Source organism: Zonotrichia leucophrys, chromosome 6 (genome assembly GCF_028769735.1).
Source record: "Zonotrichia leucophrys gambelii isolate GWCS_2022_RI chromosome 6, RI_Zleu_2.0, whole genome shotgun sequence".
Classification (NCBI taxonomy): domain Eukaryota; kingdom Metazoa; phylum Chordata; class Aves; order Passeriformes; family Passerellidae; genus Zonotrichia; species Zonotrichia leucophrys.
Genome location: NC_088176.1, coordinates 22,214,705 through 22,233,844, shown reverse-complemented (window position 1 = coordinate 22,233,844; position 19,140 = coordinate 22,214,705). Strand labels below are relative to the sequence as shown.

General features: G+C 40.0%; 1 protein-coding gene across 10 annotated transcripts in view; it reads right to left on the bottom strand.

The window, feature by feature from the left end:
- Window positions 1–3,108: 3,108 nt before the first annotated feature.
- The window catches only part of LRMDA (leucine rich melanocyte differentiation associated), a 606,751-nt gene continuing 590,719 nt past the window's right edge, over window positions 3,109–19,140 (bottom strand). For all 10 annotated transcript variants that reach the window (XM_064716266.1, XM_064716267.1, XM_064716264.1 and 7 more), the window contains one exon: window positions 3,109–5,268. In XM_064716266.1, the coding sequence (XP_064572336.1) occupies window positions 5,113–5,268 (156 nt within the window). In that variant the 3' untranslated portion in view covers window positions 3,109–5,112. The remainder of the gene's footprint in view (window positions 5,269–19,140) is intronic.

Here is a 19,140-nt window from a genome sequence, read left to right as displayed (position 1 = left end):
TGATGATATTTTGTGAATGTGCCATGACCATGACTTAGCTTGTCCTTAAAAATATCTGCTCCTTGAAGGCTTGTGAAAATCCTGATCTGAAACCTTAATCTAATTGTCAGCAACTCTAAGGAAGGGTCAGCTTCAGGTTGACAACACCACCAGAGGCAAGTCCATCAGAGTCACCTAACCTAAAAGGTAACTTTTAGAAAGATTCAGCTGCTTTAGAACTGCATACGGAAAATATATTAATTCAGCCAGTTCTGATGAAGTAGGAGCGTTGAGTATATCCTGAATGTTCTCACATAGCAAAAGCCAAAGAAAATACTCTTAAGACTTCTTAGGAGCAGGTTATAAATCACTGGAAGAAGCCATTTTTCTCAGGCCTAGCTCTTATATAATCCAAGGCCTTGGTAAAGTATTTGGATAACATTAGCAGAAATGAGCATTAACTCATTTTAGGCAAGACAACTTTCTCTAGCCAAGAGAGGCACAAGAAAATCAAAAGCTTCAGCAGTTGCCCACATTCACAGGCTAACTCTGAGGCTTCCAATCAGGATCTTGGTCCATCAATCCACTTAGATGTGTTTGTGAATAACAACGCTCACCTGTGTCGCAGCACATACCACAGCACGTCACAGTTGAAACGCCACAATACACAGAGTTATCACCATACAAGATCAGAAAGCTTCAGCCCATGCAGAGTAACACCATACCTCATCAGAAGACTTGAAGCAGCTACACTTCTTGTTCTTCAGCCCAGCCTTTTATCCCCTCATGCTGATGCACTGCCCCTGTGTGCCCTCTGCTCCCTTTGGTGGTTGGTCAGTGCCCCTGGGCACTCCAGGGCTCATCAGCTCCAATGGGATTCACCTGCTGCTCCCAGCTGTGCCCACTGGGGATGAGGCTCAGCCCAGCCCCACCCCAATTAACACAAACTCTGTGCCTGCACACCTGTCCCTCAGAGTTGTTAGCATAGGCATGGTCCCATAGTAAGATTTTTAATTCTTATTTTCTCACAATTATATGTTGTTTGTTTTGTTTTATTCCCATTACTAGGAGTAGAAAAGACTGGAAGAAATAGTTTTTAACTAAACAGCAGAAAAAGACTAACCAGTGAGATCTAACAGTTATCATGTGTAGATATAAAACCACTGAAAAAAGCAACTGTGTATTTCAATTGTTATACTATGAGCAGAGAAGCAGAAATTCCACTTTAAAAACTTTGTGCCATCATCTGCTTGCAGTGCAATGAGATGACAATTGAAGCAGACAAGGACACAGAGATCTTCAGGAACAGAGGACAACAGCTAGCAGGCCATGCAAGACCCCTGACTCCTTATCACCTGATTTGCTGTCAGATTCTGCAGGCTGAACCTGCAAACAGATACTTCAAAATCCATGTCAAACATAAAGAGTCAGTCTGGCTATATGGTTACACTTCTGGAAAGCTGAATTTCATCTCTTTCTTTCACATATGCCAACCATTTAACAAAGCAAAAAGACAGACAGATCTACAGAATGAAGACAATAAAGTTTCCCAAAGTGGGCAAGCAGAGATTCATGTGCCAACTATCACACCACATTAAGAAGAAATATGTGGTAAGACTCAATGTGAGTCAGTATAAAATGGGCTGATTCAGAACTTCACCACAAAGGCTGCATCCAGCAAAGTTCTGCTGGGGGCAAACATTTCCCAGCATACTCATACTGTTGGCAGGAGTGAAAAATACATCCACTGGCAGCAAATGAACCCTTTTATTTTACAGAAAGCATTTTCAAAAGTACAAACAGGTTTGTTTCTTTCTTCTGTCTTAAATGGGAGCAATGGTACACCAGAACACAGTGACTTTTCATCTGTGAGGATGTGAGAAATCAACACTCAGCAATCAAGTAATGTTCTGCTCAAAGAACAAATGCATTTAAAAGGGCTGCCTATCAGCCTTCCAAAACTTAGTAACTCTAATTCTCATTGCTACACATTGACTTCAAAGATACTCACAGTTTGAGTAAGGCAAATACTAGAGTCAATACTGTGAGAATCAGCCCTAAGAAAGGAGAAAAAAGTGGCTTCAGTGGTGACATACTTTCAGCAATCCCATAAATCATTTATGCATGCAACAGATTCAGTTAAAGCCAATGTGCTCTAAAGTTAGGTTTGTGTATCCATAACAGCAGGATTTTCACTGAAGGTCATTCATCTTTGTGACATTGAAGTGAATTTCTAGTTTGGATCTTTTCCTTGTTTTTCATTTTAAGGTTAAGGATTAACATTTTCAATACACTGAGTTACAATTGCAGTAAGCACAGCTTCTCTAGGCATCTCCTAGTAAAAACATTTGCCTCCAAGTCTTCATTTGTGATTTCTGACAAAAGGCAAAGGGCATCTCAAGACTGAACCTAAGACTGAAGCTACAACTCAAAGAACTAAGACTGGAGTGGTTCCTTTGAAATGCATATACTTTAAAATATTTTTAATTTTGTAGGCAAATCTTTTATTTTTTAATAGCCTAGTCAAAAGTGTGCCACATATGGAGAAGGGGGAGCAAAGGAAAGAGAGTGGAACTTCTTCCTAGATTACTGTACTGTAACTTTCATGCTAAATGATAGCTCATTTAAGAAATTCAGGCACAGTTCCCACTTAGGAATGAACCAAGTACAGGTAGCAACCCCAAGTGTGAAAATTTTGCCATCTCTTGAACCAGAATTTCAGCAGAACACATCTGAAAATATAATGCTCTGCATATTTAAAAAGAAAAAAGATGATTGCATAAACAGTAATACACATCCATGCGTGTTTTTAAATAATATCTTCACCCATGCTAGTAATACAAAGTAATTATTCACAGATTTTCTTTTGGATTTTCAAGAATCAGAGACATTTAGTGTGAATTCCCTTCAAGCAGATCTCAGTTAGGGCTTTACCATATTTAATTCTAGGTACATAATCCCCCAAGTGAAAACAAAATCCAAAGTGGAAGAGAATTTGTTCAAATTTCATTCCAAAAATATTTTTGCCTCCAAAGCTTTGCTAGGAAAAAAACACTCCTGAAAATGATACAAATGGTTTTGACATTAGGAAAAGTAAACAAGCAAAATAAAGATGGAAAAATCATGCGGTCAGTTTGCAAGTGCTGTTTATTGTTTGAGGCAGGGTTAAAGCCTTTTATAAAGACAAGAACATATATGCAAACAGACTGAAAGTGACATTAGGTTATTCTAAACATCCCTATTCCAAATCCTGCTGCCTATAACATTGCCATGGCCAAAATGTGTGGAGGCATTCAAAACAGACATCATGATAGGAACAAACTAAGATTGCTGTTATTTTGGAGACCAAAACAGATGACAAGTGCCCTAAATATTTCTATTATTATTTTTGATTAAAGAAAAAGGCATGTAGTTTTCATTTATCTGGTATCATCTCGGACTTGCCATGTGAACTGGCCTTTCATTTGTGGTCATGTATGACATTTAGAAGAGGCATGACAAGCAGCTAGAACGTGCTTTCCAGACACCATTCAAACAGCTCAGAGCTCCATTTGAGCTACAAGTGGTGAACTGGATTGTTGTGTGTTCATCAGTGGTTTTAAGTATCTGTTTAACATTTATTATATACTTGCAGAGTGAGCAAAGGCTTCCGTTTACTGAGTGAGGCCTAAAATGCTGAGCAGCAGCAAGCTTTCCTCTGACACCCAGCCAGTGCCTCACTATTTCACCAGTCACATCTGCTTTCACCACTGCCTTCCATGGTCAGGTCGCTTCCACCTGTAATGCCAGCTGATAAAAGCCCCCAAGGTAGACAGCTTCTGAAGACTGGTATGTTGTTTTTTTAACCAGGAAAGTGAATAAACACCACCAAGTAATTTCAAACAAACCAGGAACAGCTAGGCATTAATAGCTCTCAGCTGGGATCAGTATGAATGGGTTTGGAACAGCCAAGAGGTCAGAATTTTTGCATATTCCTTGGCCAATCCCATTGTATCAAGTAGAATTTAACATAACATATTCATGAAGTATGGGACTTCACTTTTTTCCAAAGTAACAAGTTAATGATTCTAAATATGTCCAATCTCTTTATCAGAAAAGCAGAAAATTTACCATGCCTTTTTATTTTCTTGACTGAAAATTTGATAATAGCCTTTCTTACATAGATTTCAAAAGGTAGATATCGTCTCTCTAATAAATTAGTAAAGCTGCTAATTATGTTAATTCCACCAGTTACTTTTGTTGACCTTTTTCCCCTCTGAATAATCACACCCATCTGGTGGCAGATTTATATCACTCCTTTTAAGCACTTTTTTCCCCAAATTTAAGCATTTAATTATAAACATAATTCCTAAAAGTTAGAAATAGCTTGTGCAATAAACCAGGAATAATACACACTGTCAATATCACTAAGGAGGACTTCCAAGTGTAAACCGTTAAGCTACGACATTATTTTACAACATAAAGAAATGTTCACTTTTCTGAAGGTAAGAGCTAGTAAACAATAAGATGTGATTCAAGAATTGGAAAAACTTGTTTGTCTGGGAAATTATAAAATCCTTATCCTTTGCATATAAACATCTATACAAATTGGCAGTGCTTTTCATGACCAAAATGATTTCAGGATATATATTTTTCTTTGCTGAAAGAAAAAATAATCCATCTAGGCTCATTTTGGGGGGTGGGTGAGTGTGCTACCAAACTGTGAAAGGATTTGTGTAAGCATGTACGAGACGATAGAAACACAAGCACTTAATTCACAGGGTAAAAATAAGAACAGATAAGGGCTTTTTCATCTGAAATTACAGCCCCTCTCCGTTATAAACACTCGGGTATCAGCAGCACTTGGGCTGAGCAGGCCAGGCAGAGATAAGGGCGTGCTTTGGGAGGCGCTGCGGATGCAGCGGGCTCGGTCCAGCCCCAGGTGCGACCCTGCTCTCTGCAGCACTCGGGCCAGGCCATCCATCACCGTGCTCCCCTGCCAGCCCCGCGCTCGGCTGCAGCTGTCTGTCACGCTGGTGGATGGGACCTGCTTAAAGGCAATCATGTCAATCTCCATGTGACTACTCAGACTAAGATAGAAGGATGATCTTGACAGGCTTGGCAAAGTCAGCAGAAGGCACTAGAGGACTTTAGTTACATGCTTAAAATGTAGATGTGATTTGTGCTTCTCATGTGGAGGGATTGAAGAGGCACCAAACAGCACTGTGTTTTATAGCTGGTCATCTCGGATGAATCTGTTGCCCTCGGAATGTTTTCCATAGTAAATGTAGCGACATTTCCCCAAAATGCCTACAATAAAAAGGAAATGAATTACAGTTAGGATAGAAGTAGAATAACATGCAATAAAGCACATAACTTGGGAAATTTGAAAGAGGGAAAGAAGCAGTTTTCTCTTGTCCTGCAAAAGAAAGAAAGTTTGTGCATTTCAAATATTCAGTATTGCCATTTCAATCAGCAGCATTGAACCCACTTGAAAAATGTGTTTAAATACCTACATGAGCTATCCTGTTAAACATACATCCACGAGAATCTTCAAAACTAGAACTAAATAACACTGAAACATCATACAGAGTGTTATAAATCAGAGTACTTCTCTCCTGCTTCTAAAAAACCAGAAAGTCTGGGTTGAAATTATATTTTGTGCTCTCTGGTGTCTCCCTGCTATGTGTTTAAAAAGTTTTTCCGATGAATGAAACCAAAAAGAAAAAAAAACCCACCAAAACAAAACAAACAAAAAAATACCCCCCAAACCTCAACAGCAAATAATGCCAGTTTAATGTGGATCCTGGAAAAACCTGTCAAACTTCTCCAAAGTCATACTGCAAGCACTTAAATCATCTTTGTTTTCAGTGACAGAGAGCTGAAGGGAGTGGCTGAAATCTATATGGGAAGGCATCGACAGACATGGGCCAGAACAGTTGGCCTCCCCAGACTCCAGCATTTTTATACATACAAATAAATATTCAATAAAAACATTTCCAAAGTATCTCTCCAAACAACATTGCAACATCCCATGAGCAAGATACAATTTAATTACGCTAAATATTGGCACATGCGGGATGCTTTCAATAATTAGCCATAATACTGGTTTTGGGAGGCAAGGCACATTATTCACAGTGAGTACATGCAGAAAGATGCCTGAGGAAGGCTTAACTGCTGTGGGTGAGACGCACATACCTGCAAATCTCACTACCTTATTCAAAAGCATCCCCTCTGGTGGTACTAAGTGGTATGTGAAAGCGTAAGTTCACAGTTACATCCCACCTGTGAACATGCTCAAAGATGCTAAATTTTACTAGTAGAGTTGCTCTTTGAGCCCTCAGACATGTATACTCAAATTAAAGTCATCTCCCATGAGCAGAAAGAAGGTGGAAGTGTCTCCTCTGCCTTGGGAGTGTCTTACCAGAGCAGTCACTGCAGTATCCAGCTCACCTCCATAAGGGCAAACATAACCTAGCCCAAAGGAGACAAGCACTGCCTTACATAAAGGGTAAAAAAGGGGGAGGAGCAGATCTTCAATTCTTTCTTGTTTTAGATTTCCAGAACTCACACAGCTGTTACTGTTCCCACTTGCAGTATGAATTAACTATGCAAGCTTTTATATTCTGTGCCATTGTTTTCCAGTATAGTCTCTGGATATAGTTGAGATACATAAGATAAGCTACTTCAGCTTTGGAAGGCATGGGTCATGAAAGATTAATCTAAATCCATGCTCTTCTTCCTCTCTAAGACATCATGATGGTAACACGCTCCTATGAGGGTTGTGGGGGGAAATAGATCAGCCTGTCATTTGTTGTGAAAACCCCTCCTCTTCAGGATAATACAAATGCAGTGTGGACTATACAATGCAGTGCCTGATCCTTTTCCCCTCCTGCACAGAGCTTTCTTCAATAATTTCAATTTCAATAATTTCACTAGTCAAGCAGTTTCCACATGCAAAGGATGATAACAGCATTCCTAAACAAGAGTCTAATGACAACCAAGTTATTCTTTCCCTAAACAGATATCCCAAGTAGGTAACAAGGACATTTAGAGCTCAAAATGCAAAGGATATGAGCAGTTTATTAACGACATTCTTTGGACTCCTTTTTCACTGGCATTGATAAAAGTCTTGTTTGAGGTCTGCTGCATTTCTTAAGGACTGGAAGCAAGACTGTTTATAGAGATGCTGGTGAGAGAGTGCTGTTTGATGAATGCTGGAGACTATAGCTAGGTGTCAGTGCTTAGAAAATGAGGCAAGGACATGAGGTATTAATATTGTCAATGATCTCCTGACAGGAAAACAGATACTGTATTCACCGTCAGATTTAAATAGACATCAAGTGCATTAGTGACAAAAGGGCAGACTTCAAACAAAGGGGGCTGTATGGTGCTGCGCTGAGCCAGTCTCCAAGTTGGCAATAACCTGATCTGAAAAGACACTGTCAGGGCTACAGACAGGCCTGGGATTGTGTGCGGTGACAGAAAACAGAGATGCTGACAGAGATACCGGTGCCATATTATGCCAAGTATATTCTAACACTGTCTCCAGTCCTAACTAAATCTGACATCATTTCCTATCGCTTATAGTATCCTCCACTGCTCTGGCAGAATATTTCTCCCCAGACATCATTACAAACTCCACTGTAGTTTTAAAGTTACTGGCAGGCCTGTGCTGTCGTGGAGGCTGGGTCTAGAGGCCTAAGGATAACCTCAGTCAATCTAAATTTGGAGTTTGCTGGAGAAGTGCTCTCATTTTCACTGATATCTCAGCTACTTGAGGTGATCTGAACGCTAAAGTGTGAGGAGCTGTCACCTTGAATAAAATCCTTAAAGTAAAGACGCTCTGTTCCCGGGATGTTCAGCAAAGATGTCGGACAGTCTGGCAGCAGGAAATGAAATCCAGCTGCTGCTGCTCGCCTGGGGATAAAGGTGCTTGGGCTAGTGACAGTTAAAGTCAGCTGAAATTTTTGAAATCCTGCAGCCTACAATTGTTTAAATTAAGGAAGTGTTGTCTCCGCAGAGATTCCCTACCCAGGCACACAGCTGTGATTCGATTGCCAGGCATATTACACATGCTGCTCAGAGAGCCTTGATAAAAGCACAGTTGAAAATGTTGCCATGAGACCTTGTTTATCATGAAGGTTATTTGTAAAACAATAATCTTGCTCATAAATTAAATGCGGTGACTGGCATGGTTATTTGTTTTGCTTTGTTTTTCCTCTTTATGTCCCACCTCCCTTTGGCAAGTACAGAAAGCTCAGAGAGCTGCAAAATGTTTGTGTGCTGCAATGAGAATTTTGATGCTAAGATATGTCACATGTGAATTTAGGAAAGCTACTGCTTTTTTTCTGCCTATCTGCTATGGTATTCTTTCCTTGCAGAGCTGGGAGTACACTTGCTCTTTTGCACACAGACAAGGGAAGGAATGAGGGGAAAACAATACATCTGTGGCTGTTCTTGTGTTTTTAATTAAAATATCCAGCATTGGCCATAATAAGCCAAGTATACCCCCTATACATCAAAACAATACACAGCATCCAGAATGAGGTTTCTGCTCAAGGTTCTTAAGAAATGACAACACAAGGTCTCTTGAGGGATCATCTTCCCTGAATGAGGCTTCTAATTTTTCTTAAGTAGCTGATTCTACCATCACCACAAGCTGTTAGAACTATAATTATGAAAAAACTGCATTGGGAAGAATCATTTTTAAATTCACTCTTTATCTTTTAAATGTTTCCATCCTTCGGAATGGATGTTCTAATTACGCTGGGTAAGTAATGACCTTGCAGTTGCTTGCATGTGTTGTGGTATCAGTCTTTCTTCACAAACACATTGTAATGTCAGCAGCACCAGCCTTTCCTTAGCTAAGGGAAAACCCAATTATCCAAATAAATAAATACATACATGCATGCATACTAAAGCATGTGAAAAAGTTCAAATCATGTTAGCTCCTTTTAAATTTGGCATGTTTTGCAGAGAGCTATGGTGCTTTTAGACCTCTATACGCTTTGCTAGAGCAAAAAAAGGGTTTGCAGATGTATTATATCAGAAGTGGCAAAACCAAGTTGCAATGGGAAGTGTTAGACCTATAGATCATAAAGCCTTAGTTAGTTACAGGTCAAAATTCATCTCAAGCTGACAGTGATCTAAGGGAATTGTTGTCAGGTAGCATCTTGTTGCCTTTTTCCTACCACATTAATCCTCCACATTTAGAAAAACCCACCTCTCAGTCATCACAACTTGGGCTGCTTCCAGCAACACGGCTTCCTCCAGTAGCATTCAGTTTTCTTTTAAAAGTAATTACTACAGCTAAGTAGTCAAGCCAAAAAATTTTGCCACCCCCATCAAAACCTATTGCCACATCTGCCCAACATCCCCACCAGGCGCCCATTTTAACATCAAATGTTTTTAATAAGCCCCTCTGCAAGTGAAAGCAGCAAAGTATTCACAATTAAATGTGTTTGTCAAACGCTGGTCTGCAGTATCCATCAGGGAGTGGATTTCAGCTAACAGCCTTCAGCCTGTCTCTCACATGGACTAACCACAGGGCCTGCCACCAGGAGCTGCGGGCAGATAAAGTGTGGCACTCCATACACAGACTCAATATTCTACTGGAATTCCACTTCACCTAACTTTAATTAGAGCACAGTACCTAAATCCTCCACTGCCAATTTGTATTTGATCCATATTCATCTCTTTTCGCACAACCTGCTGTTGCATAGTTTTGCTATGGGCTATTAAACAGCTGCCATGTTCCACCAAGAAGCTGGGTGCATTTCAGTGTGGTTATACTACCAATCTGTAAATTGTTTTGAGACCCTTCAGGATGAAATATCAATGCCATTATCATTTTTTACATAGGCACTTGGGCATATTCTACAATTAATGAACAGAAGCTGTGAAATTCCCTTAAATATTAATATAAACTTCCTATAAAGGAAAGTAATTCCCTACTGACAACATTTAGAGGAGAATAAGTACCCTATCTATGAACAATTTAAAGTCTATAATGCTACTGATTTAGGCAAAACACCTCCATGAGTCAAGTTAACCTAAAACTCTTAAAAATCTTTTTATCTAAGGGATATGTAAAGGTGGGGAAAAAAAAAAAAGAAAACAACTGCCCAAAAGCAAACGCTTTTGTATAGGAGTTTAGTACATTTCCAGTTTGTATTTATCTACCTGGAAATTCTAACAACTTTAACTAGCTCTCTAGTTGACAACTTATTGTCAGTTCCTTTTGGTGAAACAGAATACTTGTTTCTATGGAATACGATCCAGCCTATGAATTCTCTGACACAGGTACCTGAGAAGATCCCTTGGAAGACAAGAAAAGGTGTAAAGGACCATCTGGGTCACCAAGCAGCCAAGTGTGTAACCCAGAGAGATGAGAGTTGTGCTCTGCCCAGCAAACACAGCCCTGCCAGCGTGGGGAGGACAAGCTCACAAACGGCAGCGTGACACAGGACAGCAACACAAGAGCTGCAGCTGTCCTTGCTAACGTGATGGCTCTCTGGCTGCTACCATTTCATCTGTTTGCTGCAACCACATTTCCAGACTGCTCCCAGCTGGAGTCAAGACACAGGAGCTTGACTCCTTAAACCAGAGAAGTAGCAACAGAAATAGGAGAATACCACAGATAAGAAAGCCTTTGGTTGTACCACAGCTAAATGCTGTGGAAAAGAATCTTAAAATTACCTGAAATATCACAGCAAGAAACAAAACCCAGATAAATTATCTAAAATATTATCATAACGTACTCACAAGTGCTCGCATAACAAATGCACAAATATTAATATTCCTTGTGTTATAAACTAGTTAATTTATTTTTAAGAGGATAGAAATGGTAAATGTAAGCAAAAATGATGCATTATTTCTCATAAAGTAGCTATGTATAAAGGGGTGAGGTTGTGCTTGAGAAGGCTAGGGACAGAGCTGGCTGTGGCAAAGGCAAAATTCTTTCACCAGGGCCACAGTCCTCATAGAGTGGTCCCCAAATACTCCCAAAGAAGTGCCTGTGAATTAGGGATTGTGGTCCATTGCAGGTTTCCCAGAGAAAGGAGACGTATCTTCAGTAGTAAACTGAAATAAACTGCTGATCCTGACTCCCCCCTCTCTCTGAGGGTAACAGCATTCAAGGAAGGTAACCTTCCCATTCAGAGGAGATGAATTACCCCTGCTCTGCTCCCTGCACAGGGATGCCGAAAAATGATAACATTTTCCTCTGGACACCCTACAGCACGGGGCACAAAATGGTCTTTCAGACGGAAAGAAATTACTGAAAGACACAAAATCAAATCTGTATCCAGTCTACAGCAATGGTGTTAGAATTACACACCTAAGCTAGAGCTGAGAGGAATCACAGAAGGCAAACTAACACACTGAATTATTGCAAGTATCCTGCACAGACAAGTGCTGTGACATGTCAAGTCTCACTGGCCTGTTTGTAGGAAGGGGGAAAAAGGAGGGAGTATGCAGGGAAGTGAGAGTAGGGGAGGGGGAGCAAAGCAGTCAGCAGGGAGGGGATGTTGGAAAAATTTGCAATGAAGGTGATAGGAATACAAAGATGTGAAGTTTGCATCCTGGGCCAAGGAAGCTGCATAAATGTTCAGTGTAAACTAGCAGTCAAGCTGATGTGTGATAAAGTGCAGCCTGCTGTAAATACACTTCAGGGCTCCCAGTGCAGCTAGGGAAGAAACTTGTAATTTGGAAGTGGGGGGAGAAAGAAAAAGTAAAAAAAAAAAAAAAAAATGCACTGCAAGCTTTTTCTCACATAATCTGTTACTGGAAAATTGAGAAGCTTGTCCAAGTCTGTGGGAATAAGCTGATGAGCTGATACTTAATAATAAACCATATTGTGTCATGGTGCGGAGTCATCTAGATCCATTCAGGCCACAAACTATATTACTTTATACAGCCCTGGCTGACATACATTTAAAGCCCTCTACACATTAAGGAGCCATTAGGCTGACAGATTAAAAGTTATCTTGGAGCTAATGTTTCCATTATGCGTATCCTGGCAGTGGAACAATCAACACACTGTTCCTCAGATGTCATACTTTGTTTAAAAAAAGGGTAGGGGGGAGAGCAGGGGGAAAGGAGGGTATCCTTCCCTCCTTGAATGACATTGACATGATCAGCTTTGATCTGGGCATGTGCTGTCTACAGATTCTTTACTGTTGGCTAAAATAAGAGCATTTAGGGCATAATACTTTAAATCATTAACCAGTTCCATATTCCTCTGGGTATCATTGTTACAATTTAAGGTTCTGCACTTGGGATTTCTTTGGAATCTTTCCATGCTCATTGTAACTATCATCAGAGAAATATGTTGGGGGGTTGGAATGCCTCTTACTAGTGAAAATGAAACAAAAGTACACAGCCAAATAAACAGAAACTCCAAACCAAATGCTTTTGTCTCTTCAGTGTACCTTTACCAGTTTTGCCCCATTACTGTCATGGAGAGAATTAATGCTGACTTTATAATTTAATACTTGCTGTGAAATATGTTGCAAAATTAAAGCAGATTTTTTTTTTCAATTACTCAGACTCAAATTTTGTAGTTTGCTAGATACTGTAAGGTCTCGGTGTATCTCATTCTCTCATCACTGGTGTGGATGAAAGCAGAAGAGTAAAGCCAGACAAGGGCGGTAAATGCTCTGCCAGCTCGGGCCCCAGCTGTGCGGGCGGGCCCCGGACACTAGAGGGCAGCAGCTCTTTGTGCCAGCCCCGCCGCGCCGAGCCGAGCCGCGCGGGCGGGCGGCGATCGCGGGCGGCAGCGCTGAGCGCGCCCTGCTGCCGCCGGCGGAGCCCGCAGCGGTACCAGCGCTGCTCCTGAAGGAAGGCAGCCTCTCGCCCGGCAGCCCGCAGTGCTAACAGCGCTGCTTCTGAAAGGCAGCCTCTCGCCCAGCAGCCTGCACTGGTACCAGCTCTGCTCGCAGCCTCTCGCCCGGCAGCCGGGCTGAGCTGGGGAGCCCCAGTTCGTGCGCTGGTGACGGGGCAGCGCTCCGAACAAAAGGCTGGAAATGCTGTCGGGAGAGAGGAGGGGACATTTGTTCCTCTCTCGTATTCACGGCGTAAGTGCCAGCCCTGCTTTGAACCACCTTTCTCTTACTTTCGTTAATGCAACGGTGCGACCGCCGAAGTGATGTAAGAGGCGCTTTTTACACATTCAGAATGATGGAGGAAAAGGAGGTTCTAAAATCCCACCCTCTACGAAAGTTCAGCTGTTCGGTGTACATTCACCATACAATTTAGGAGATTTTCAGTTAATTTGGCTAACATATGCAAAAATGGCCTTTCTGCTGGCTGCTCTATTCTTTGGGCTACATTCTAATAATAAAACTTACACTACTCAGCAATGGAACTAAACCGTAAAGAACGACAAGGTCATTAAGAAAACAAAAAGTGACTATAATTAAATCATACTTCACAAACCTTAACCATGCACAGATTGCATTAGCAGTAAAATGCGAGAGGAAAAAAGAGGGAAGTAAGTTCTTTTAGTAACAGTGATAGAATTAAACAAATGTACCATGATTTATGGGGCAGAAAGCAAACTTTGGAATAATTGTTCGGAAAGTCTGCAAGCATTCCAATAAAATTACAAATTCTTCTGTGAAAAAAATTTGAGCAGCAGGGCCCTTCTGGAGAGTTTAGACATAAATTTGGCTCATCTCATGAGTAAAACTTGCTTTTGGATCTTAAATGTGTTCCTGCTGCAGGAGTTCACATTAGGGGAAAAAAAAAAGCCATAGAAAATTCAGTCTGGCTCAACTGGTTTGCAATTTCTCAAGAGAGTCATCTGAAATAAAGACAAGTTGCTTTTTATTTTTAAAGCTGGGAAAGAAAGTCTCTCAAATAAAATTAAAGAGCATAATTAAATAGTGCTGCTGTCACATTATGATACAGTTAAGGGAACCGTCTTTGTCTGCCATTACTTGCTCCTTTCCACAAGCCCTTCCTCAGAAACAACAACAACAAAAATTAAGTAATTGCTAATGATAATATTAGTACGATTTTTCCTAATACAAAAATAGATGTTTTTTGAGAAGCAGGTACAATACATGGCCCTGGATTCTCTTGATTTCCAGCAGAACTTGAAGGCATTTGGCACTTTGTAAGACACATCCAGAGCCCACAACAACGGGTGAGCTCCTTTCTCTCTTCTGTCACTATTACTATTTAGCATCAAGTGTAACCAAAAGTGCATCTGGATCCAAACACAAAGTATTCAGAAAATATGTAGTTCTCTGGACTAAGTCTGGGCTTGCCTCTTGTTAGAATTTTGTTCTCTTCTATATGACATATAGCACCATCTGCTATTGCTAAATAGTTACTGGCCATGGTCTAGTTCCCAACCTGCCTCCAGTACTGAAAGCCAAAATATTGTCATTGTTTTCTATCCTCAACTCTTTTCCCCTTTCCTCAGTCTCCTTATAAAATATGCTAATGGGAGGGGGCTGAAGGTTAAATCACAGGGGCCAGTAGAACATCATTTACAGGTGCACTTTTATTCTCTATGGAAGGTTTTGCTAAAGATAAAAAATTGGGGACTAAGAAGCAGCTCGAGAGGCACATTAAAACCCCTCCACTAGGGTCAGAGTCATTAAAGTTTAGTTAAAGCACTAAAGACTTTCTAACAAGTATTCTGCTTAGTAAACATTTTTCACCAGAGCGTGGCTATTGGTGAGAGCTTTTGGAGAGTGTCAGTTAATCAGTATTCGCCCGCTTTGACAGCTTGAAATATTACTCACTTATTTGGCTGGTTCAAATTTGTCAGACTTGACTATGTCACAAGTTTACATGTCCCCATATGAAAAAGGAGCTCACTGGCAAAATGTTCACGATGGACTAATAAAACACATGTGGCTAGAAAATAATCAAGCAGCAGTGGTCAGTTATCGCTCAGAAGGACAAGAAAGGAGTGACTGTCTTTGAGACTACCAAGCTAAACAGGAAGGAATAACCTGTTACTTTACCAAATATCCTTTAAATGGTTAATGGAAGAGTAAAATCTCTACCACACTCAGAGATTTATTAAATTGCTTGGTTAAAGCTGCATATATATTTTGGATGTGTTGAGTCATTTGCTGGTACAAAGAAAAGAAAGGCTTAAGACAGAAGCTGTCCCTCAGTCCCGAGAATGTTTTGCCGCCAAGGAAGCGCCTTCTGCCACAGGAAGGCCATTTAGGCAATGCTCTTCACCTCTGCTCTCAGAGTGGGTGCTATTAAAACAGAAAGTCCTCTGAAGGTAGCAGGTAGTCTGGGATTAGACCATCACATGAATTCACAGCAGGAAAGCCAGTCACACACAGCCACTGTTTGGTTAAATGTATTCAGCAACAGGGCACACGAGTGCTGCTGTTAAGCCTGGGGCACTGCTGAACAGCACAAACTGCCCTACAGAAGACCTCAAAGATCTCAGAAGTAATAACAAAAAATTATACAAGAAAGATCTTTTCAGGGATAAGGAAAGCTTAACCACTTACGTGTGTGCAGTGAACCCTGTGGTCCTTTCAGAGAGGCTCCTGGGAAGAAGCGATATGCTACTGAAGTATTTCAGTCTTTGGGCAAAACAAGCTTGACATCCCTGTTGGCATCTCTGCTGAGAACAGACACTGGCCTGACTCAGAAAACATCAAACGTGACTTTCTGCTAGCTGTGGCAAAGCTGAATACTGAAGGCAGGGAGGAGAGGTCACAGAGGAAGCAGTAGTTAACGGGGTAAAGTGAGTGTTATAATCCCCAAATTGCAGTAGGACTGAATGTTTGCAGACAATCTGCCTGTCTATACCAAGACAGCCTCATTTTTCTTTCTTCTAGGAGAGGGTTAAGTATAATCTGAAGCCTGGAAAATGGCTGCTGTTGATACTAGTGAGGCCTTCTCTTTAACTAGATCCTTCAGGAAAAAACAAATTAATCAACAGCCAGCTGAAGTGGGTTTAATGATTGCATTCTGCATACAATCAGCTTTTCCCTTTTCAAGGGCCATCAATATGTCAAGGGAAGACATATCTGAAGGATATAGCTCTTAACATCAAGGTTATCTATTCTCCACAAGGCTCCCACTCCTTACTGGGCTGATACTTTACACTGCCTGTGTCTAACATTTTCATCAACTCTGCAATCAATCAAGGTAATAATGTTGTGCAAAAAATCAATTAACAACGCAATTAAACTTTCCTTATTATCTCAAAGGGCTGAAATAATACCTAAAGGGAAGATAGACTCACTGAATGCAGACATCCATAACCCAATGTGAAAGTGAATTATGAGGTTAGACAGATGCAGGCATGTACTGGCGCTGTTATTTTCAAAGGGATATATCTCATCCAGGCAGTGTATCAGTCACCACCAATCCCATACCCTAAAATTCCAAATTACTTTTAAGAAATATACGATGTGCAATATCCATTTCATATTCTCTTTTAGAGATAAACCCCCCAAAATCTGAACAGGAGTATTATTCAAAGACAAAATGATCTTTCAGAAAGAACATAAAATATAAAAGCTATAATAACATTTACATCTGTATACCACCCATGTCTGTAAATGCAGGTCATCAATTATACCTAATCTGTAGTGAATAAGGAACAGAAGAAGCAGCACAACATTTAAAGCCCAAAGGCTCAAATTTGCAAATACCTTGCATCAAGTACACTGAAAGAAGAGCCCCAATATAAACACATGCAGCAAAACCAGCAAGGACTTAACTATCATTCCCTGAAAATAAGACAGAGTGCCTATATTATTTTGTAATTACATTCAATCCTCATGGAAACAACATTCCCAAGAGCTGAGAGTTTTAAAATACATTGAAAACAGACAATTAACCCCTTGCTGTTGGGAGGATTTGGTTTTTAGCCTAAAGATGTTAAGGAGAGAGGTGCTCAGCACACCAGCACAACGGAGTTAATGTAGTTGGGAAGCCAGGTGCAATAGCTTTGTTTTGAAGATGACTGGAAAAGGATTTGAGGGAGGGTGGGGAAAAGAGGAGAGAAAGAATACATCTAAAATTAATTATGAAATGAGTGATCTTACTGCTCCCCAGTGACAACCAAAAAATATTATACAAATAAAAAGACCGTGACCAAGCTAGGTATTTTGTGGGGTTTTTTGACTCCTATAATTTTATATCTCACAACCTGAGTGTTTCCTCTCAGCCCCCCCTTACTCATTTCCCAACATACCCACACACAGTCTTCACCCTAACATTGGCAAAAAGATAATGAAAACAGAAAACACTTAAGGGAAGCCTATGTCAGAGTGACAAGCTAGGCTTACATCCTGTAATAAGCTCAGGAAAATTTGGAAGCAGAAAAGATTTCCCTTACACACTGCACTTTGAATTCCTCTGTTAAAGGACGCTCAATGTGTCTGTGTAAGGAGAGGTGTTCTACAAAGCTGTTCTCCCAGCAGGGTTTGCTTAAGCACATAACAGCTGCAGTTTAGAAATGGCCTATTCTTACAATTAGCTCATGTAGTGCAAGTGGCTTGTTTGGACCAAGAACATCTTTTTTTTTTGTTGATAATTCTCCCTGGTTTTGTCTTTGTCTTGTACTTCCTGCTCTTCCCCCTGTTACCCCCGTCCTGTAGAGTCAATCATGGGTGAGATACAAATAAATGTGACTAAAATTTTTCACAATTTTTGAAACATTGCGACTTTCCTGCATGGATTTGGGGCACTAATATTAGCCCAGGATTAGAGAATTCAGCCATTCCTCTCTTAACCTTTAGGAACATAATTAATATGTTTTCATTTTCAATGACTTCATTGTGTGTCTATCAACTGGAACCATTCCTGCTGTGTATTTGATTCCACTGACGATGGGGTGTGTTGGATTTTAAATGATGTGCTAGCACTTCTGTTCCCTATATACTCTAGTTTATGTGTTATTCATGACTTGCATTTGGAGACATGGATGATACACAGATGTAAATGTTATTAAAGCTTTTGTGTTTAGATTCATTGTGAAAGACTTCTTTGTTTTCAGATAATTCTTTTAACCATCACAAATAACCACCAATACATGAAATTGTCTTGAGACATTTTTCTTTCCTGTTAAGGTTTTTGATGAAGAGAATTTTTTATTCTCCCTAGTGTTCTCTCATCATCAAAATAAAATACAGGATAAATTGACAGACAGCAGTTACACCTGCAGGATAACGTAGAAGTAAACCTTTTTGTCATGTGCTCATTATACAAAATCAAACCCAAAAGTTACTTTATTTTTTTAATAGCTGTCAGGACTGTGGCTCCCAGTTTAAGAAGGCTGCGACTGGCATTATTTTCAAACTGCTTTCACCCTTTAACATCACATTTGTATTCCTGAGGAATTTAAAAGGAACATGTTAAAGAAAAAGGTATTTCACCAAATCATGGTTTCCTATCTCCTTTTTCACTTCGATTAAACTAATTTTAGATTATTAGTTTTATAACACTATTTAAATATTTGAATATATGACAAGCATACTGTGCATCTTTGTTGCACTGGTACTATGTAGGAAAAAGTTCAAACGCAATATGTACTTAAAGGCTTGGTAAGCATCAGCCTTGGAAAACATCACCCAGACAGCAGTCAAAAGTAACTTTTTGTGATGGACAGATAAAACACCATTAAATTTTTTCATTGTTACTTATTAAGGCAAGGGGTGAGCAGGTAAATTTGTGTGTCTGGACTGGTAAATCTTCAAGACAGTTGTGTGAGGTTGCTATATGTAACTACATATACGGCTTTGAACTGAAACAAAAGACCTCTCAAAAAGCCACATTTAATCACTAATAATCCTGTCAATTGATAAATCCTTAGATATTTTCTCTCAATGAAATTGAAGCTCACTTTAAAAATGAAGTCTTGGAGTTGTCACATTTTTTGCTTTAAAAGAAATATTTTATAGCATATATTTTTACTTTTTATGTCTATTTTATCCATTAAGCCTATAATAGTAGCAGCCTCTCTACAGAACTCAAATATTCAGAAACCCCAGCAAAAGGGGTTTCTTTGTCTGAAGTTCAAGCTTATTGTAAAAATCTGACTCAGACTAATTGAGTCAAAGTATAATAGTCTGATCAAGAAAATAACTTAATAAATTTTCTTTTGCTGAAGTATTGTGTTGGATAGTGGTGGCTTGCACTCCCCAATGTACCATTTTACAGAGAACTTCATATTTTGTTGTG